This window comes from Odontesthes bonariensis, chromosome 3 (genome assembly GCF_027942865.1).
Source record: "Odontesthes bonariensis isolate fOdoBon6 chromosome 3, fOdoBon6.hap1, whole genome shotgun sequence".
Taxonomy (NCBI): domain Eukaryota; kingdom Metazoa; phylum Chordata; class Actinopteri; order Atheriniformes; family Atherinopsidae; genus Odontesthes; species Odontesthes bonariensis.
The window spans coordinates 843,768-865,533 of record NC_134508.1 but is presented as its reverse complement, the minus strand read 5'-3'; the positions used below and the strand labels follow the sequence as shown (position 1 = coordinate 865,533).

Below are 21,766 nucleotides of genomic sequence, written 5' to 3'. Positions count from 1 at the left end.
ATTTTTGTAACTCGCATTTACTTGTGTAATTATTATCATTTATTTATTTATTTTTATTTTTTTCTCTCTTCTGTTTTAACAGTTTTCTATCGTTGTATTTTTTTAACTATGTTCTTCTTTCATTTTATGTCCTTTGTTCATTACTGTACACTATTTCTTTCACGACTACTGTTACTGTGATATTGTGAAGACAAATAAAGTTTATTAAAAAACAAAACAAAAAAACTTTCTTCTGCCACCAGCAGGAGGAGTACAGGGCGGCGGCAGCTGTTAAAGACCCGAAGAAGAAGACGAGTGCGTCAGCGGAAGTGGTGGTGTTTTTCCGGAAGTGGAGTCTCCAACGCTCAGACAGAAAGATGAACGCGCCTCCCGCCTTCGAGTCGTTCCTGCTGTTTGAAGGAGAGAAGAAGATCAGCATCAGCAAGGACACCAAGGTCCCGAACGCGTGTTTGTTCACCCTGAACAAGGAGGACCACACGCTGGGGAACATCATCCGCGCGTGAGAAACACACGCACGCACACACACACACAGGCGTGCACAGAGCTAATGCTATGCTAACAATCAGTCAAACCAGTGGCGGCTCCTGACAAATTTTTTAGGTAGTGCAATTTCCCCCGTTATGTCCATAAGTACCATAAAAGTCCATAGGACTGAGGTATATTTGTCTAGGCAGCATCATTTATTGTAATAATATATATATATATTTTTTATATTTTTTGGGGCTTTTTATGCCTTTATTATAGGAGAGTGAAGAGAGACAGGAAGCAGGGGGCAGAGAGAGGGGGAATAACACGCAGCAAAGGGCCGTCCGATGCGGGATTCGAACCGGGGCAGCTGCACGAGGACTATAGCCTCTGTACATGGAGCGTCTGCTGTACCCACTACGCCACAGACCACCCCAATTGTAATAATATTTAATTATTTTTTGCATAATTTGCCAATCAGTTAATGTTAAACCTTAGCCATTATTTATTTATTTTCCTCATATTGTTCCAGGATTCTATGAAATAAGTAAACACATAAGCTCTTAATGATAAGATTCATTCAATTTTCATTCTACAGAATGTAATTAAAATGACAGCATATAAATCCAAGTCAAGTGTTTATTGAAGTTTTGGAAAATATGACTTAGAAAAGCATAACCAGTTGTCAAACATGGTTAAGTGCAGCTTACTTATGTGAGATTTCTCTCTTTTTAAATATAATACTGCACCATTAACAATGAATGTGTCATTATACATTCTGCTATTATTGTCAACATTATATAAAAGATTTAAATCATTACAAGTCAATGACTGAGCACAAAAGGTTATTTAGCTACATCAAATCCTACCTGGAAAAATAGCAGGGTTGGTGGAGCCCTGGGTTTCATCTTTGCCTCGCAAGGCGAGCTCCAAAATCCCGCAAAGTTCTTCCAAACTTCCTTCTCCGCATTAGTACGGTGACTAAAGGGAACTTCTGTCAGAAACACTACCGTGGTGTTGCACTCCACACTCGCCATCTTCTTCGTAGAATGTTCATGGTCCCGCGCAGCAGACATATGACGAAAGCACGTCGTTTGTGCGAGCACATAAACCCGAATAGAAAATGTATTGGGAGCACGATTTCTGAAAAAAACTGACGCACCATTCATATCAATGGGAGCTCCCTGGTGCAAATTCGACCCTGACAGAAATCACCCCAAATGGGCGTGGCAACACCAGGCACGACCTTAATCTGATTGGACAATGACATATACAACCAGTTTGCCTGCAGTAGATCAGTCACGCCTTAGCAACAACATAAAAAAAAAACTCCGTGTTTGGTAATGCGTCGCACAAATAGCCCCTATGAAGGAACCGCCGCTGCAGTTAACATTCTGCTAACTTTATTTAGTTTTTTAGCACATTTAAAAACAACTGTTGAGCAAAGTGCTTTACAGGCTCAGCCAGCATTTAGAATTGATAACAAAATGACAATAAAAACACAATGAATGCATGAACAACCCAAGATGTCTGGCTCTACTCTAAATGAGCCAAAGAGTAACAGCATCCTGGGCAGTTCTCATACTTTATGTGTGGCTGTTCCACATCATAGCAGCAACCCAAAAGGCTCAACCTTATTCCTGAGCCTGGATCTGGGAGCATCTGGAACGGGGACACCCACATCTGGTGGCCTGCATGTTTTTTTTTAGATGTTTCCCTGCTCGTCTGAACAACTGAGCTAATTTGCCTGTTTAAACTTAAAACTACTACCAAGAATAAAACCCAAGTTCTTGGCAAAGGGACAAACCGTCAAATGGAGCCCAATGGCAGCATATTCCATGAAAACCAAGTAGGGCCCAGGATTGACCCCTGGGGAACTCCATATGGACCACGGATAATTCACAGATGGAGGTGGGCTGTGCCAAAGGTTTCTCTGATCAGGTGTGTTTGTGTGTCAGTCAGCTGCTGAAGGATCCTCAGGTTCTGTTTGCCGGGTACAAAGTTCCTCATCCTCTGGAACACAAGATCGTGATTCGAGTGCAGACCACACCCGACTACAGTCCACAGGTAACACACACACACACACCCGACTACAGTCCACAGGTAACACACACACACCCGACTACAGTCCACAGGTAACACACATCCACCCGACTACAGTCCACAGGTAACACACACACACCCGACTACAGTCCACAGGTAACACACACACACCCGACTACAGTCCACAGGTAACACACACACACCCGACTACAGTCCACAGGTAACACACACACACCCGACTACAGTCCACAGGTAACACACACACACACCCGACTACAGTCCACAGGTAACACACACACACACCCGACTACAGTCCACAGGTAACACACATCCACCCGACTACAGTCCACAGGTAACACACATCCACCCGACTACAGTCCACAGGTAACACACATCCACCCGACTACAGTCCACAGGTAACACACATCCACCCGACTACAGTCCACAGGTAACACACATCCACCCGACTACAGTCCACAGGTAACACACACACACCCGACTACAGTCCACAGGTAACACACACACACCCGACTACAGTCCACAGGTAACACACACACACACCCGACTACAGTCCACAGGTAACACACACACACACCCGACTACAGTCCACAGGTAACACACATCCACCCGACTACAGTCCACAGGTAACACACATCCACCCGACTACAGTCCACAGGTAACACACACACACCCGACTACAGTCCACAGGTAACACACACACACCCGCCCACAGGTAACACACACACACCCGACTACAGTCCACAGGTAACACACACACACCCGACTACAGTCCACAGGTAACACACACACACACCCGACTACAGTCCACAGGTAACACACACACACACCCGACTACAGTCCACAGGTAACACACACACACACCCGACTACAGTCCACAGGTAACACACACACACCCGACTACAGTCCACAGGTAACACACACACACACCCGACTACAGCCCACAGGTAACACACACACACACCCGACTACAGTCCACAGGTAACACACACACACACACATCCGACTACAGTCCACAGGTAACACACACACACCCGACTACAGCCCACAGGTAACACACATCCACCCGACTACAGTCCACAGGTAACACACACACACCCGACTACAGTCCACAGGTAACACACACACACACACATCCGACTACAGTCCACAGGTAACACACACACACACACATCCGACTACAGTCCACAGGTAACACACACACACCCGACTACAGCCCACAGGTAACACACATCCACCCGACTACAGTCCACAGGTAACACACACACACCCGACTACAGTCCACAGGTAACACACACACACACACACCCGACTACAGTCCACAGGTAACACACACACACACCCGACTACAGTCCACAGGTAACACACACACACACACATCCGACTACAGTCCACAGGTAACACACACACACCCGACTACAGCCCACAGGTAACACACATCCACCCGACTACAGTCCACAGGTAACACACACACACCCGACTACAGTCCACAGGTAACACACACACACACACATCCGACTACAGTCCACAGGTAACACACACACACCCGACTACAGTCCACAGGTAACACACACACACCCGACTACAGTCCACAGGTAACACACACACACACACATCCGACTACAGTCCACAGGTAACACACACACACCCGACTACAGTCCACAGGTAACACACACACACACCCGACTACAGTCCACAGGTAACACACACACACACCCGACTACAGTCCACAGGTAACACACACACACACCCGACTACAGTCCACAGGTAACACACACACACACCCGACTACAGTCCACAGGTAACACACACACACCCGACTACAGTCCACAGGTAACACACACACACACCCGACTACAGTCCACAGGTAACACACACACACACCCGACTACAGCCCACAGGTAACACACACACACCCGACTACAGTCCACAGGTAACACACACACACACATCCGACTACAGCCCACAGGTAACACACACACACACCCGACTACAGTCCACAGGTAACACACACACACACCCGACTACAGTCCACAGGTAACACACACACACACCCGACTACAGTCCACAGGTAACACACACACACACATCCGACTACAGCCCACAGGTAACACACACACACACCCGACTACAGTCCACAGGTAACACACACACACCCGACTACAGTCCACAGGTAACACACACACACACACATCCGACTACAGCCCACAGGTAACACACACACACACCCGACTACAGTCCACAGGTAACACACACACACACATCCGACTACAGCCCACAGGTAACACACACACACACCCGACTACAGTCCACAGGTAACACACACACACACCCGACTACAGCCCACAGGTAACACACACACACCCGACTACAGTCCACAGGTAACACACACACACACCCGACTACAGCCCACAGGTAACACACACACACCCGACTACAGTCCACAGGTAACACACACACACACCCGACTACAGCCCACAGGTAACACACACACACACCCGACTACAGTCCACAGGTAACACACACACACACCCGACTACAGTCCACAGGTAACACACACACACACCCGACTACAGTCCACAGGTAACACACACACACACATCCGACTACAGTCCACAGGTAACACACACACACACCCGACTACAGTCCACAGGTAACACACACACACACCCGACTACAGTCCACAGGTAACACACACACACCCGACTACAGCCCACAGGTAACACACACACACACCCGACTACAGTCCACAGGTAACACACACACACACCCGACTACAGTCCACAGGTAACACACATCCACCCGACTACAGTCCACAGGTAACACACACACACCCGACTACAGTCCACAGGTAACACACACACCTGACCTAAGCCTCGTTTACACTATGCAGTCCGGTAAACCACTCTCTGACATTTCTGCATAGTGGAAACGGGGCTCTACAGTCCACAGGGAACACCCTGAATGCTGTTTTTGAGTGTTGCTAACAGGAAGTGATGTCATGTTGTTGACAGGAAGCGTTCACGAACGCCATCACTGACCTGATCAGCGAGCTGTCGTTGCTGGAGGAACGCTTCAGAGTGGCGATCAAAGACAAACAGGAAGGGATCGAGTGACCCCGCCCCTATGATGTCTATGTTTACCTTTATTGATCAATAAACTCATTTCCTGTTTTTAAACCGGTTGTGGTTCTGTTCACCGTGTGTATCACCATAACAACAGATAAGAGGGCGGTACCTGTGGAAGCTCCGCCCCCTGCGGACGGTCCGGCTTTAGTTCTGAACACGGAAAAACAAACCCGGTCTTTCAGAACCACACAGCTTTATTAGATTTGTTAAAAAAAAAAAACAGTTGAAGGAAAACGAAGCGGCCAATCAGGAAGCAGCCCGTGAGGTCAGAGGTCAGGGGTCAGTGTTTCTCTGCGCCTCCATGGCTCGCTGCATCTTCTCCACCATCCACAGAGGAACCGTGAACGGCTTCAGCTCGTCCATCCGGACGTCCGGGCACTCCCTGCAGGTTACCATGGAAACCACAGGATGGGGGGGGTTATTATGGTCCAGTGATCAGGAGGCAGGTGGGCGAGGAAGATGTGGGACTCACCTGTAGTCGTCGCTGCGGGACAGGTCCTGGATGTCCTCCTCGATCAGCAGGTAGGCCTGCGGGCGGAAACACGGCGGCCATTTTAACTTTTTAAAGTCCCACCACCATGTTTAGCTGTAGAAAAAATACCTTAAACTACCCCATCATTAGAAAAAGTCAGACTTTATTTTTTTTGTTTCCATGTGGGCTGTACACCACCAGGGTACAAAGACTGTCTTTTGGGTCATTTTTGACCCGTGAAACATTTAAGGCGAGACACTCCAGGTGAACAGGGTAATGTTTTAAAATAACAGATATCACCATGAAACTTCCTCAGGTGATTACTTATACAAGTATGAAAAAAATGTATTACAAGTTTTAGAAATTTGTATGTTTAATTATGCAAATTCAGCATTATCTCATTAAATATGCACACATTTGCATATATTTCCAGAAGATAGATCTGAACATGTGATAAAGCCAGGTGCAAAATTCTGTTTTTATTTTGTTTACACACAAAATGAAAAGTAAATTACAGAAGGATTTCAGGATATCTGCTTTCATCTCCTAGGAAATCAAAATATACTGTCCATAGCCTAAAAAACATGAATTTTCGCCATATTTTTTTTATTGTAATGTCACATAAATGAGGCCAGAAATGATTTATCAACAAATCCTTCAGTAAATATCTTCAGAATACTGCTGAGTGTATAACTGGAAAGTTTGGTGTTAGTAGCTGCTCCATAGGCTGAGATATTGATACTGGAAAAATACAAAAAACTGATTTTGAGAAAACGACATTTAAAGATTTAAATAGGGGAATTCATTTTGGTAAATTTGGGCGAAACGTACTGCCGTGATTAAACAAAATGTGATGAAATCAACATTTTAATTTATGTTTTGAAATAACACATGTTGAAGGAGTAGACTGGCCCAAAATCTAAAAATTGACCACTGCATGAAATCTCTGTTTTTGCCGGCCGCTTCTCGCCTTAAACACCAGAAAAAAGTTCACTGTTTTTTTCCCTTTCAATATAATTAATTCAGAAGTCATTACTTCACATTTATATAACAGCAATATTAAACCTTTATTATGTCAAAGAAAACTGAGAAAACAAGAAAACTGTTGGTCCAACTGACAGTAAAATAAAAAAAGTGTAATCTGAAAACTGTCTTTTTGTATTGTGTAACAGAAAATACATGAAAAAAAATGTATTGAGTTGAGTTGAATAGATAAATAACAGGTGGTTTCATCATACAAAATAGATTTTGGATTTAAAATTCAATGAAGTTGCTTTATTTTGGGGCTTTGGTAGGGCGGGGCATTTCTGACCCGTAGGACAAAGGGAGTAAACACAATGTTAAGACAAACAAAGGGTTAAAGTGATGTTGGTTTCTCACCATCTTCCCTCCCGTCGCCCTCATGTGATGCCGCTCAGCCAACCACTGCTTGTCCTTCGCATCAGCTGCATACTGAGAGAGAAACAGTTGTTTAGAGCAGCCGAGGCTGACAGGAAGTTTCAGCCGCTTTCAGCCGGTTTTACCTTGAACAGGTCGGCGTGTTTGATGTAGATCCGTCCTCTGGTCCCGCCCATCCCCAGCGCCCTGCAACGACATCACATGATGACTCACTTCCTGTCTGAGTCACATTAGTCCTGACAGACGGACGCAGAACATCCACGGAGGTCCTCCCATCAGAGTCGCTCTGTTAGAAAGTATCTCGCCTGTAAACTCAGACGGTCCCAGTTAGGGATGGGAATTGATGAGATTTTTACGATTCCAATTCCATTTTCGATTCTGCTTAACGATTCGGTTCTTTGTCGGTTCCCTTATCGATTCTCATTTGGAGAAAAAGGACAACAAACCGGTCGATTAGCATCAACTTTGTTTAGTTTAGAAGTAACACGAGTCGTGACCTCACAAACCCAACAACGGTGAGGTCCACATTGGTCTATCCTGGCCTGGGTAATTTAACTCTTCCTGCTCTGGTGAAAGGAGAAGCTGGAGGTAGAGGTGAACTGGGGGTAGTACCACCAGCCTCTGGCTCTGAGCCAGTCAGGCTCTGTCTCTCATGATTTCATCTAAATGTAATGCCTGAGAAGGCATTCATTTAACCTTAACCGTTACTAACAGCAGCTTTTACAATCAGGCAAATGGTGCTAACATGATAGGCAGTGTTTGTTAGTTAGTTACCTGCAGTGTTAGCCGAGGACATGCTAACGTTGCTAACGTTGCTGGGTTCAGATTCACCAACGTTAATCATTCATTCATAGTTATTGCATGTTGGTAGTATTTCCTCCCTTTGGTGAAATATTCACTTTGCAAGTTGCCCTGTTGTCGTCTTTTTTAGGGATGTGTAACCAAACTTTGGAGCGTTTGTACCGCTTGGGCGCCATGTTTACTGTTGGCTGCTGCTGCGCTGGACTCGTCATTCGCGCCCACTGGAATCGATAAGGGAATCGTTTGCAAAATCGCCAAAACGATTCCAATGAACTGAAACACTGGGAACCGGTTCTCAACAAGAACCGGTTTTTGATTCCCATCCCTAGTCCCAGCTGCTCCAAACTTCCATCTTTCAGTAGAAACAGGAAAGTGTTCATTAATCCAGCTGAATTCCCCATAAAGCTGCTCTCATTCACAGGTTTTTCTGTTTCTTCCGTCAGAAACTGGGACTGAAAATCAACCCATTGAGACGAGTCGGCTCACTGAAAGCGTTTCCAGACGGTCGCTCTGCTCTAATAAAATCCTGATTTCAGAACCACAGACTCAGCATTAAAGCAGCTCAAAGACAGCGTCTGAACTCAGCTGAATTACAGGGACCAGGACCTCCCACAGAGGAGGTTATGTGGGATAATTAAGTCATTTATCGGAAATATTGAGTATTTTCTTTGATGACTGTTAAACTAACTGTTTCTTTGTTTCCCCTCGTGTCAGACGAGTCTAATCACAGTTCGAGTGTTCGGAAAGTTTGATTCAGCTGAGCAGATAGTTGCTGTTATGACTCGCGTTTAGTTCAGATTTTTGCATTTTTCAGTAAATAAAACCCACTTTCCCCCTAAATTACCGTTTGTATCCGGTTTGGATCCGGTTCACACCCCGTTTGGATCCGGTTTAAATAAACATGGACTTGACTCACTTGTTGGCTCTGGAGCCCAGAACGAAGGTGCTGCCGTCGTTGAGTCTGGAAGGATCCCACTGAAACACAAACGGCCGACAGTCACACCTGAACAGGTGAGAACAGACACTAATGCAGCTGGAGCCTTTCAGAGCTGCAACAGCAACAAGGTGTGCTGGAAGTGACAGAGAGAGAAGCTGTTTTTTCCATTAATCTCCCATGTAGCTTGTAAATGGAACATGTAAACTTTTTTCATTTTACTGCTCCAATAGTACTCTTTTTAGATCTTTGAACTGAACAACTCTGCAATTTTTGTCTCTGCTTCTGGTGTCTGACTGCAAATCGACAGATTCATGAGCTCTAAATCTGACTTCTCAGGTTTATTGAATTATTTCCCTTCAGAACACGGTCCGTTAGTGTTTTGGACTTGAAGGTGTGTTGGAGCTGAGGCAGCGCAGCATGGGGGTGGGAAGTTTGTTTCTGATGCTTCTGTTTAACGCTGTAAGCAAAGATGAAGTTCTTCTCCTCATCATCATCATCACGCCGATGACCGTCTGGCGTTCTGATGATGATGATGAAGAGCACCTGCGCACACCTGCTGTGATGTCATGGTCTGACTCACCTTTGGCCCCTCCCTCTTGATGGGCTCGGCCTTGGGCTTCACCCTGAGGACAGACACACTGATGATGTCACAACTCAAGCGTTCCTCTCTACCTGCACCTGATGATGTCACTGTCAGGTACTCACTGGGAGAAGCCGACGGATCGGTCCGAGGAGACGGCGCCGCCCGGTCGACTTTTCCTCTGAGGACACAGAAGAATCAGAGTGATTGTGTGATGGCTCGTTGATCACACCTGTCTGACGGCGTCACACCTGAGCTCAGCGTACCTTCTTGGGAAGTGGGCTTCCTCTCTGACTGCAGTCCTCATCAGCAGGTCTGGACCTCTGCGAAGGAACCGGGTCAGAAACTGCGTCAGAAACTGGGTGAAAACCACATCAGGGAACAGCCTGCTCTGATTGCTCGATCTGATGGCTCCTACCTTCATGTTGACCTCTGGCCCCGCCCTCTTCAACTCCCCCTCAGGAAACAGCTGTTTGGCCTGGTGATGACATCACAGGAAACCATGGTACCCACACAGAGAGATGACGGGTGGTCATGTGACAATCGGGATGAGCAGTAAGAAACAGGAAGTGAGCTCACATGTTCGAGGACGTTCCTGCAGGCCTCCCTGATCAGCTGATCCGTCTGGACGTCCTCGCCCACGTTCTCCTTAACATTCACTGCCGCCTTCTCAAAGAACTGCAACACAGACACATTTAATCACGCCCGTCCACATTAATCACGCCCCTCCCCCACGCTGGCTCACGCCCCTCCCCCACGCTTGATCACGCCCCTCCCCCACGCTGGCTCACGCCCCTCCCCCACGCTTGATCACGCCCCTCCCCCACGCTGGATCACGCCCCTCCCCCACGCTAGATCACGCCCCTCCACGCTTGATCACGCCCCTCCCCCACGCTTGATCACGCCCCTCCCCCACGCTGGATCACGCCCCTCCCCCACGCTGGATCACGCCCCTCCCCCACGCTGGCTCACGCCCCTCCCCCACGCTTGATCACGCCCCTCCCCCACGCTGGCTCACGCCCCTCCACGCTTGATCACGCCCCTCCCCCACGCTGGATCACGCCCCTCCACGCTTGATCACGCCCCTCCCCCACGCTGGATCACGCCCCTCCCCCACGCTGGCTCACGCCCCTCCACCCTTGCTCACGCCCCTCCACGCTTGATCACGCCCCTCCCCCACGCTGGCTCACGCCCCTCCCCCACGCTTGATCACGCCCCTCCACGCTGGCTCACGCCCCTCCACGCTGGCTCACGCCCCTCCACGCTTGATCACGCCCCTCCACGCTGGCTCACGCCCCTCCACGCTGGATCACGCCCCTCCACGCTAGATCACGCCCCTCCACGCTAGATCACGCCCCTCCACGCTGGATCACGCCCCTCTACGCTGGATCACGCCCCTCCACCATTGATCACGCCCCTCCACGCTGGCTCACGCCCCTCCACCATTGATCACGCCCCTCCACGCTGGATCACGCCCCTCTACGCTGGATCACGCCCCTCTACGCTGGATCACGCCCCTCCACCATTGATCACGCCCCTCCACGCTAGATCACGCCCCTCCACGCTAGATCACGCCCCTCCACGCTGGATCACGCCCCTCTACGCTGGCTCACGCCCCTCCACGCTGGCTCACGCCCCTCCACGCTAGATCACGCCCCTCCACGCTAGATCACGCCCCTCCACGCTGGCTCACGCCCCTCCACGCTGGATCACGCCCCTCCACGCTGGCTCACGCCCCTCCACGCTAGATCACGCCCCTCCACGCTGGATCACGCCCCTCCACGCTGGATCACGCCCCTCTACGCTGGCTCACGCCCCTCCACGCTGGATCACGCCCCTCCACGCTGGATCACGCCCCTCCACGCTGGCTCACGCCCCTCCACGCTGGATCACGCCCCTCCACGCTGGATCACGCCCCTCCACGCTGGATCACGCCCCTCTACGCTGGCTCACGCCCCTCCACGCTGGCTCACGCCCCTCCACGCTAGATCACGCCCCTCCACGCTAGATCACGCCCCTCCACGCTAGATCACGCCCCTCCACGCTGGCTCACGCCCCTCCACGCTAGATCACGCCCCTCCACGCTAGATCACGCCCCTCCACGCTTGATCACGCCCCTCCACGCTGGCTCACGCCCCTCCACGCTAGATCACGCCCCTCCACGCTGGCTCACGCCCCTCCACGCTAGATCACGCCCCTCCACGCTAGATCACGCCCCTCCACGCTAGATCACGCCCCTCCACGCTGGCTCACGCCCCTCCACGCTGGATCACGCCCCTCCACGCTGGATCACGCCCCTCCACGCTGGATCACGCCCCTCCACCATTGATCACGCCCCTCTACGCTGGATCACGCCCCTCCACCATTGATCACGCCCCTCCACCATTGATCACGCCCCTCCACCATTGATCACGCCCCTCCACCATTGATCACGCCCCTCCACGCTGGATCACGCCCCTCCACGCTGGATCACGCCCCTCTACGCTGGATCACGCCCCTCCACCATTGATCACGCCCCTCTACGCTGGATCACGCCCCTCCACCATTGATCACGCCCCTCCACCATTGATCACGCCCCTCCACCATTGATCACGCCCCTCCACCATTGATCACGCCCCTCTACGCTGGATCACGCCCCTCCACCATTGATCACGCCCCTCCACGCTGGATCACGCCCCTCCACGCTGGATCACGCCCCTCCACGCTGGATCACGCCCCTCCACGCTGGCTCACGCCCCTCCACCATTGATCACGCCCCTCCACGCTAGATCACGCCCCTCCACGCTGGATCACGCCCCTCCACGCTGGCTCACGCCCCTCCACGCTGGATCACGCCCCTCCACGCTGGATCACGCCCCTCCACCATGGATCACGCCCCTCCACACTGGATCACGCCCCTCCACACTGGATCACGCCCCTCCACCATTGATCACGCCCCTCCACGCTGGATCACGCCCCTCCACGCTGGATCACGCCCCTCCACGCTTGTTCACGCCCCTCCACGCTTGATCACGACCCTCCACGCTTGATCACGCCCCTCCACGCTTGCTCACGCCCCTCCACGCTTGCTCACGCCCCTCCACCATTGATCACGACCCTCCACGCTGGATCACGCCCCTCCACCATTGATCACGCCCCTCCACGCTTGCTCACGACCCTCCACGCTTGATCACGACCCTCCACGCTTGATCACGACCCTCCACGCTTGATCACGACCCTCCACGCTTGATCACGCCCCTCCACGCTAGCTCACGCCCCTCCACCATTGATCACGACCCTCCACGCTTGCTCACGCCCCTCCACCATTGATCACGACCCTCCACGCTGGATCACGCCCCTCCACCATTGATCACGCCCCTCCACGCTGGATCACGCCCCTCCACGCTGGCTCACGCCCCTCCACGCTAGATCACGCCCCTCCACGCTGGATCACGCCCCTCCACGCTGGATCACGCCCCTCCACGCTGGCTCACGCCCCTCCACGCTAGATCACGCCGCTCCACGCTGGATCACGCCCCTCCACGCTGGCTCACGCCCCTCCACGCTGGCTCACGCCCCTCCACGCTGGATCACGCCCCTCCACGCTTGATCACGCCCCTCCACGCTTGATCACGCCCCTCCACGCTGGCTCACGTCCCTCCACGCTTGATCACGTCCCTCCACGCTTGATCACGCCCCTCCACGCTGGCTCACGCCCCTCCACGCTGGCTCACGCCCCTCCACGCTTGATCACGCCCCTCCACGCTGGCTCACGCCCCTCCACGCTGGCTCACGCCCCTCCACGCTGGCTCACGCCCCTCCACGCTTGATCACGCCCCTCCACGCTGGCTCACGCCCCTCCACGCTTGATCACGCCCCTCCACGCTTGATCACGCCCCTCCACGCTAGATCACGCCCCTCCACGCTGGCTCACGCCCCTCCACGCTAGATCACGCCCCTCCACGCTAGATCACGCCCCTCCAAGCTGGCTCACGCCCCTCCACGCTGGCTCACGCCCCTCCACGCTTGATCACGCCCCTCCACGCTTGATCACGCCCCTCCACGCTAGATCACGCCCCTCCACGCTGGCTCACGCCCCTCCACGCTAGATCACGCCCCTCCACGCTAGATCACGACCCTCCAAGCTGGCTCACGACCCTCCACGCTTGATCACGACCCTCCACGCTGGCTCACGCCCCTCCACGCTTGCTCACGACCCTCCACGCTTGATCACGACCCTCCACGCTTGATCACGCCCCTCCACCATGGATCACGCCCCTCCACGCTGGATCACGCCCCTCCACGCTGGATCACGCCCCTCCACGCTGGATCACGCCCCACCACACTTGATCACGACCCTCCACACCTGCCCATCTCCCACCGTGACCTCTGACCTTTTGGTACTTCCTGAACACAGCCATGATGTCATCGTTGAAGCTGGGTTGAAGCACCGCCCTCAGCAGGTCCATTGACACCTGAGGATCTGTGTAGCTGCACACAGGTACAATAAGGAACATGTTTAATTTCTGAACTGTGATTGGTTGTCAGAATTCCAAACATACATTAAGTGTCCGTTTGAATGTGGTAAATATCAGTGTTGGTCAAGTTACTTTTAAAAAGTAATTAGTTATAGTTACTGCTCCCAAAAAGTAATTGAGTTAGTAACTCAGTTACCACATTGTAAAAGTAATTAGTTACTCAGCAAAGTAACTGTGGCGTTATTTTTTGTGTTCTATAACGCTGTTACGTTCTATAACATCTTTAACATCAAATATGTTTATATTAACTGATTGAATTCATTCAAGGTAAACACAAGAAACTTGTGCTAAAGGAAAAAAATAAATAAAAAATGGACCAGACTGTGAATATTTCCCTATACTCCCTATATAGAAGATATAAAAACACCAAATACAGTAATTTAGAACATTCTGTATTGATTTGAACTCAACAGATTGCAGCCTGCCATTTGATGCATATAAATAAATTAATAAATAAATTCTGACCCGAAAAATCGAGTGTTTGTTTTCGAGTGGCTCCGTCTCCTTCGCTGGGGCTCACGCTAGCTGCCTTTGGGCCTGGGGTTGGGTTAGCTAGCTGCCTTTGGGCCTGGGGTTGGGTTAGCTAGCTGCCTTTGGGCCTGGGGTTGGGTTAGCTAGCTGCCTTTGGGCCTGGGGTTGGGTTAGCTAGCTGCCTTTGGGCCTGGGGTTGGGTTAGCTAGCTGCCTTTGGGCCTGGGGTTGGGTTAGCTAGCTGCCTTTGGGCCTGGGGTTGGGTTAGCTAGCTGCCTTTGGGCCTGGGGTTGGGTTAGCTAGCTGCCTTTGGGCCTGGGGTTGGGTTAGCTAGCTGCCTTTGGGCCTGGGGTTGGGTTAGCTAGCTGCCTTTGGGCCTGGGGTTGGGTTAGCTAGCTGCCTTTGGGCCTGGGGTTGGGTTAGCTAGCTGCCTTTGGGCCTGGGGTTGGGTTAGCTAGCTGCCTTTGGGCCTGGGGTTGGGTTAGCTAGCTGCCTTTGGGCCTGGGGTTGGGTTAGCTAGCTGCCTTTGGGCTTGGGGTTGGGTTAGCTAGCTGCATTTGGGCTTGGGCTTGGGTTAGCTAGCTGCCTTTGGGCCTGGGGTTGGGTTAGCAGCTGCAGAAGCAACAAGTGCTTCATATTCGCATGGGTTGATGTGAGGTGCTTCATTAGATTTGAGTTACTTGAGGCTGACGTGGATAAAGTTTTTTTTCCCTGGGCATAGCGTGCATGTTACATACACATTCTTGCCTTTTATCTCCACAAGTGAGAAGTAGTGCCGGTAATTCCAGTTAGAGAACGCTACCTGTGAACTTCCCTGGCTTGTCGCCGCTGTCTTGTGTGTGTTTAGCGCGTGCAGTGAGACAGCACCGCCCACACAGCCAATCATCATCGCATTTGCAACGGTGTCATCATCCCCACCCCTGCTCTTTCCAGGCAGCATGCAGCTGATGTGTAGCCGAAAGCCTACAACCACATTGTAGTAACGCGCCACTTTATATTCTCAGTAACGATAACGGCGTTGTAACGATGGGGAAAGTAATTAATTAGATTACTCCGTTACTGGAAAAATAACGCCGTTAGTAACGCCGTTACTCCCAACACTGGTAAATATGGAGGTCAACTGGCTGCATGCAGCCGGCAGGGTGTCATTATGAAGCAGGTGAGAATTAACAGAATGACATGACACATATCTATGCTGCTATCAAACTGAAATGAGTTACAATAAAATCTTTCCACAAAGTCACAACATGAGTCTTCTGTATGGATCCACCACTGAAACTGGTTGAACAAATAAAATGGCTGCAGAGACCTGCAGAGAGAGGATTGAGGGTCGTATAGGTCGGCCCCAACAATCTAATGAAGAAGAGCTGCTGCGGGAGCCAGGATGTACCTGCCAAAAGTAAACCGCTCCAGAACCACACGTTGTAAATTACTTTTTGGTTCTGGTCTCTCCTGAAAGCTAACTCTCTAAACTGTCTCAGACAGTCTGAATATCAAACATCTGTAACTCAGTAGCACTCAGACTCCTGTAGATGACTGCAGGTGTTAGTTAGGAACCACAGCGTCGTGTCTGACCCAGTCCTGGTCCAAATTTAACACCAACAGAACAAAACCGCAGTATTTAATGTACATTTTTCTTAAAGTGTGTCCCAGGCGCTCTCTGGTTGGTTGTTGTAGCCTGTGGAGCGGGTTGAGGACGGGCCCATCAACAGAACTGACCTGACAGCGGTGTGTGAGCGGCGACCTCGTCTGTGAATCTGTCTGTGTTTGATCATCAAGTTCCACGGCTTCTGTGAACACACACACACACACACATCATCATCTCTAATTTAATGTTAGGACATCATCTGATCATGTTTTTTTTATATTTTCATTTTTTTTTACATTTCTATATTATACGCCAGGGGATAACAGAGGTCACATTCACACATATGGCTTTGTCCCCTCAGCCAGAAGGCTTTTTAACAGTGACTGCTGAGTTCTTCTCAAATTGATTGATTTTTTTTAAATTTATTTGTTTGTTTATTTAGTCATTTATTATTATTATTAGTTAGTAGTAGTATTTTTTACTAGAATTAGTATTATTATTGTTGTTGTTGTTAATACAATCATTGTAAATATTTAAAAAAATGTTGAGCTACTTGACTAATTTGAATTTCCCCCATTGGGGGATGAATAAAGTATTTTTCTATTCTATTCTATTCAAATATTAAAATGTTCACAGATAAACAGCCTTAATGGCTTTCTGGTTGTTTGAGAATTTAATGGTCAGGTACTGCCTGAGCTCACCGAGAAAGGCAAGAAAAGATGTTTGTTTTTTTCATGAATTTACATTTATGGATTAGCCTGGCTGACGCGTCCACAATCTGGATGAGATGCTGGTCTGGGAACTAGGTGTGCATTTTCTCTTATTTGAGGCGTGGTTTACGAATGCCTAGAGCCGTTTATTGGGCGCTACGAATGTCTATCAAATGGCGTCTGGTTCTTCCCATGCTGCTTTGCGCGCGATTCATAGCCAATTGTATCACTTATACCAGATGACGACAGAAATTCGACGAGGAAGAAAAAGAAGAAAAAGTCAAATAAAAGTAAACTTGCGCTCTAAGCTACTTAAAGTGATGGTTCGGAGTAGATTCACCCGGGGGTCATTTGAACCGTGACATCCAGCCAAGTTTTTCCGATATTGGCTGAACATCAGCCGAGTTACTGAGTTATCTCGAATAGCTTAGTACAAGGGTTAATGGATCCTGGCAGTATCTCCAAAATTACCACACTAAAATCACATGCCATGACACCAAACTTCTACAGTAGTACAAATATGGTCTGTACTCACAAAACGATGCATTTGGAAGTTTGTACATAGTCCAGGAGTTTATTATTATCAACACAAGCCTGATAGCTTCTCTGCAGCTAAAGCTGCGTCGACGTCACTTCGGGGAGCTGGGAGCTTCAAAGTAAAATGAGGGTTGATCTACTACTGTAGACAACAAAGTATATGCTATATTCTACATGTTTTTTTATGAATTTTTATGTTGTAGAGTTGTGAAATTATTTTATCAATGGAGAAATTGAGCAGCCTTGCTTTGTTGTCTACAGTAGTAGATCAACCCTCATCTTACTTTGAAGCTCCCAGCTCCCAGAAGTGACGTCGACGTCTGTGATTGGTTCCCAAACTCAGGCAAAAATAAGGGCGGTGGTTTCCAGGCTGACTTTGCAGTGAGAATGAAATCGAGCACAAAGCAGCATGGGAATTCCCAGGCTAATTTATGGATATGAAATGTTGCCATTAAAATGATGAGGTTGACAATAAAAGTTATGTTGGCTTTTTCTTTGGTTTTGTTAAAGTCAGGGAGCCCAAACAAAACACTCCTCCAAGATAAATTAAACTCATTATCAATATTGTTGGCGATAAAGTTGCAGATATCAGAATCAGAATCGCTTCTATTGCCAGGTTTGTGGACACACACGAGGAATTTGACTGGTTACACCTCGCTCTGTTAGTGCAACAAATACAAAAATAGACATAGAACAAGGCTAAAGTAGAAACAAAAGTAGAATAAAAGGTAGAATAAAAAACTATATGTAAGAAAAAAATAAAGATAAAATAGGTAAAAATATATATAAATATTTTATTATTATAACAAAAAATGATCGAACCACTCGCCCTCAGTCCCACACGCTATATATATATATATATATATATATATATATATATATATATGTATATATATGTATATATATGTATATATATGTATATATATATGTATATATATATATATATACATATATATATACATATATATATATATATATATATATATATAAGTATAGTCTTTGGACAATAGGGCAGTGCCAAAATACAGAATCATCTGATCGTGTTTTTAAATGTGATTTCTTTGTTGTGACGTCACCACCGCCGGGCTGAGCTAGCTGTTCGCTGCGGGTCTTACCGGGCTCTGCTCCGGGTTCTCGGCTCCATCCTGGTCCAGCCAGTCTCGCCCCCCCTCGCTGCGGTGAGCTCCCATGATGGAACCGAACCGGTCCGACCCGTTCCGGTCCAAACGGCTCCGGGCTTTAGCCGCACTGATGATGCGAGGCTAACGGCACTGAGGCTAGCTGGAGCTACGCACGGCTGACGTCACCGGGTTCCGGAACCGGTTCGTTTGGACTCGGCGACCCGCAGTGAGACTCTCAGCCGATTCTCACCGAACTATTGACCGATTACCGAGCCGGACTGTTTGACGTTTGCTTCCAGGAAATGAAACCGGCTACTTCCGCTAGTTCGAAGCTAACATTTTACCTTTCTGGGCACCGGCGCTTCAAAGTAAAAGCTCACACATCCGGTTTCAAATTAAAATTGATTAATGGAGGAGTTTGTTTGGTGTGAAAGTTTGAAGACTTTCAAAATCTTAATGAAAGTAAAACTAAACTGTTTGTGGAAATTTAATCTCCTTGTTGTCATGATGTGCTGAGAAAGCTAAAAAGCTAAAGCTATCATCATAGTACAATATAATGTAAATTATCCATATACCCCATATTTCTTATTGGTTCAGTCTGCTCAGTTAAATTTATTTTGACCTTTATCGTTAAATGTACAAATCTGTTTTTTTTATTTAGTTTACTGATGTTTATTATTATTTACCCTACTCTTCATACTATAGATTTGTTTATAGCTGTTTATTTCTCTGATGTTTATTCTATACTGTAGATTTGTTTGTAGCTAATGTTTATTCGCTATTTTTATTCTATTTGCTTGTTTTTCCTTTAATTGCTTACATATCTTTTATACTGTACGCTGCTGCAACACAATAATTTCCCAAATTGAGATGAATAAAGTACTTATCTATCTAAATTTAAAATGGATAAAGTGATCAGCCACTAAAGTAGTTCCTATCAGTGAGTTATTTCCCCCCCCCCCCCCCAGAGGAGCTGATAAAGTCCTTCATTGTGACTGATTCTTAGTATTCTGGAATAATGAGTGTTCTGCTGGTCCAAAGTGAACAGCTCCTCTTTAACTGGGATTAAAAGCCTGAATCTCATCACTCCGCTCCCGTGTTCCCTTCATTGGTTCCCACTCTGTTTTCAGATTTAAAGTTTTAAAGGAACTGGTACCATCCTACCTGGAACTGATGGTGGAACAACCTGTGGCCGTTTACCTCTCCACACCCCAACAACGACCTTTCAGCTCACATCTCTTCTTCAGATTTACACCAGAGGTTAACCCAACAGGAAGAAACCATGGAATCTGCTCAGACAGTGGAACACCTGTACTCAGTGTGTGACCCGCACACCTGAGTCTGATCATGTTCAGGTTATCACTTTGGAAACTATTTGAATCCTTTTATTTCCAGGTTAGTTAAACAGCAGCAGACTGACTGCAGCTATATTATCAGAACAGCAGAAAACCTGAAACATGTTGGTGTCAGCGAGTAGACGTGTGAGAACTGAACAGAAACCCTGATGTGTCTCGGTACCTAACTCACTGCACTTACTCTAGCACTAGTTCTGCTCTCAGCTGTTTGGTTCTGGAAGGAAATGCACTTATGATTTATTTTACCTGAAGATCTTTTGCCTACCGATGTGGAACACACTGATTGTAAGTTGCTTTGGATAAAAGCGTCTGCAGAATGACCGTGATGTGATGTTGTCATTAACTTGTGTTTCTCTCTCTCAGCAGGTGTCTCTGGCCTGGTGTTACGCTGCTTGTTGTCCCCTCTTTCCTGTCCTCTCAGCCCGAGCTGGGCCGGGCAGATGGTTCCTGGTTCTGGTTCTGATGGGGGTTTCTTCCTGGTTCTGACGGGGGTTTCTTCCTGTTAAAGGGAGTTATTTCTCCCCACAGTCGCCTCGTGCAGCTCAGGACGGATCGGATCAGAGAGAAGTTTCAGTGAATCTGTTGGTTTCCTTTTTTTAAATTCGCTCTGTAGGAATTTGACTAATTTGGAGTTAAATTAATTGGATTTAATTGCATCATAATTAATTGGACTGTATCCTGAGATGACATTTGTCATGATTTGGCACTTTATAAATAAACCTGAAGTGACCCGTGTGACCCGGGGACAGTGGGTGTGGCAGAAGGACGAGGTTGGTTGGATTCTGATATATTTTTACTGTGAGAAGCTGCAGTTTGTCTGCAGGCAGTATGAAGGACAGACTGTATTTACACATGGCGGCTGCCAGGACCCTCAGACAGACCGCAGGCCCAGGTTTGGGCCTCGGCGAGTTTCAAACATCTGAGGTCAGAGGCCGTCTGCACTCTGAGATGGAGGCATCGCCGTGGAAACGACAACGTGAACATCAGGTGGTGGCAGCCTCTGCGGGGCTGAGCCTCCTGTTGGTTGTATCCGGTCCCGTCACACGGCGGCCATGACACATGATGTCATGTGACGTCAGGTCATGTGACGTGCGGCCATGTGACGTGCGGTCATGTGACGTCAGGTCATGTGACGGCGCTGGCTCTGCAGACAGTTTAAAGTCCAAACCCTTCCATGCAGGACTTCCAGGCGGACCCGGCTCTGCTGTACATATTTACATATTTACACATTGTTCTGCGTCACACTTTGGTTCAGTTCAAACAAACAAAAGGCCGGAAACACACAAACAAACGTCTCATCTCTTTAAAAAGGTTAAATTAGGTCAAATAAAAAACAACAGCAACAGACCTCACATCAGTCCCACTGTACAATATCTACAGCCCAGAGACAGGCCACCGATTGGTCCTCCGCAGCCAATCAGAGAGCAGAAGCTGCTGCAGAGTCACAGGGAGAGTCGGGAGGGGCCAGAGCTCAGTTAGAAACGGGATCGAACCGGCTTGGACCGGATCTGACAGGACTGAACCGGATTGGACCGAAGCAGACTTAAGTGATCTTTAAATAAATCTGTAATTTAGGAAGTAATCTTTTGAAACAAGAAGTCACATCACCTTTGAGTTACCTGGTGT

General features: G+C 48.7%; 2 protein-coding genes across 2 annotated transcripts; one reads left to right on the top strand and one right to left on the bottom strand.

The window, feature by feature from the left end:
* Positions 1–297: 297 nt before the first annotated feature.
* polr2j (RNA polymerase II subunit J) lies at positions 298–5,705 on the top strand. The gene is made up of 3 exons (XM_075460031.1): positions 298–499; positions 2,424–2,532; positions 5,541–5,705. The coding sequence occupies exons 1-3, from the start codon at positions 357–359 to the stop codon at positions 5,640–5,642; spliced, it is 354 nt and encodes a 117-aa protein (XP_075316146.1). The 5' UTR covers positions 298–356; the 3' UTR covers positions 5,643–5,705.
* Positions 5,706–5,830: 125 nt separating this feature from the next.
* On the bottom strand, positions 5,831–19,116 carry LOC142376616 (deoxynucleotidyltransferase terminal-interacting protein 1-like). Its single transcript, XM_075460030.1, has 13 exons — positions 18,780–19,116; positions 16,549–16,619; positions 14,216–14,312; positions 10,422–10,520; positions 10,261–10,320; positions 10,109–10,165; positions 9,968–10,023; positions 9,843–9,885; positions 9,242–9,300; positions 7,650–7,710; positions 7,507–7,578; positions 6,127–6,182; positions 5,831–6,036 (listed from the first exon to the last, which is right to left on the bottom strand). Exons 1-13 carry the CDS (start codon positions 18,852–18,854, stop codon positions 5,928–5,930), a joined length of 915 nt encoding a protein of 304 aa, XP_075316145.1. The 5' UTR covers positions 18,855–19,116; the 3' UTR covers positions 5,831–5,927.
* Between the last annotated feature and the right edge of the window lie 2,650 nt (positions 19,117–21,766).

Bases quoted from the DNA above. Each gene is read 5' to 3' on its own strand.
- polr2j (XM_075460031.1), top strand. From the start codon at position 357: ATGAACGCGCCTCCCGCCTTCGAGTCGTTCCTGCTGTTTGAAGGAGAG. The intron at 500-2,423 runs GTGAGAAACACA...TTTGTGTGTCAG, and splicing joins CTGGGGAACATCATCCGCGC to TCAGCTGCTGAAGGATCCTC. The intron at 2,533-5,540 runs GTAACACACACA...TGTTGTTGACAG, and splicing joins CACCCGACTACAGTCCACAG to GAAGCGTTCACGAACGCCAT.
- LOC142376616 (XM_075460030.1), bottom strand. From the start codon at position 18,854: ATGGGAGCTCACCGCAGCGAGGGGGGGCGAGACTGGCTGGACCAGGAT. The intron at 7,711-9,241 runs GTGAGTCAAGTC...ATGTCGTTGCAG, and splicing joins CTGGGCTCCAGAGCCAACAA to GGCGCTGGGGATGGGCGGGA. The intron at 6,037-6,126 runs GTGAGTCCCACA...GGTAACCTGCAG, and splicing joins TCCCGCAGCGACGACTACAG to GGAGTGCCCGGACGTCCGGA.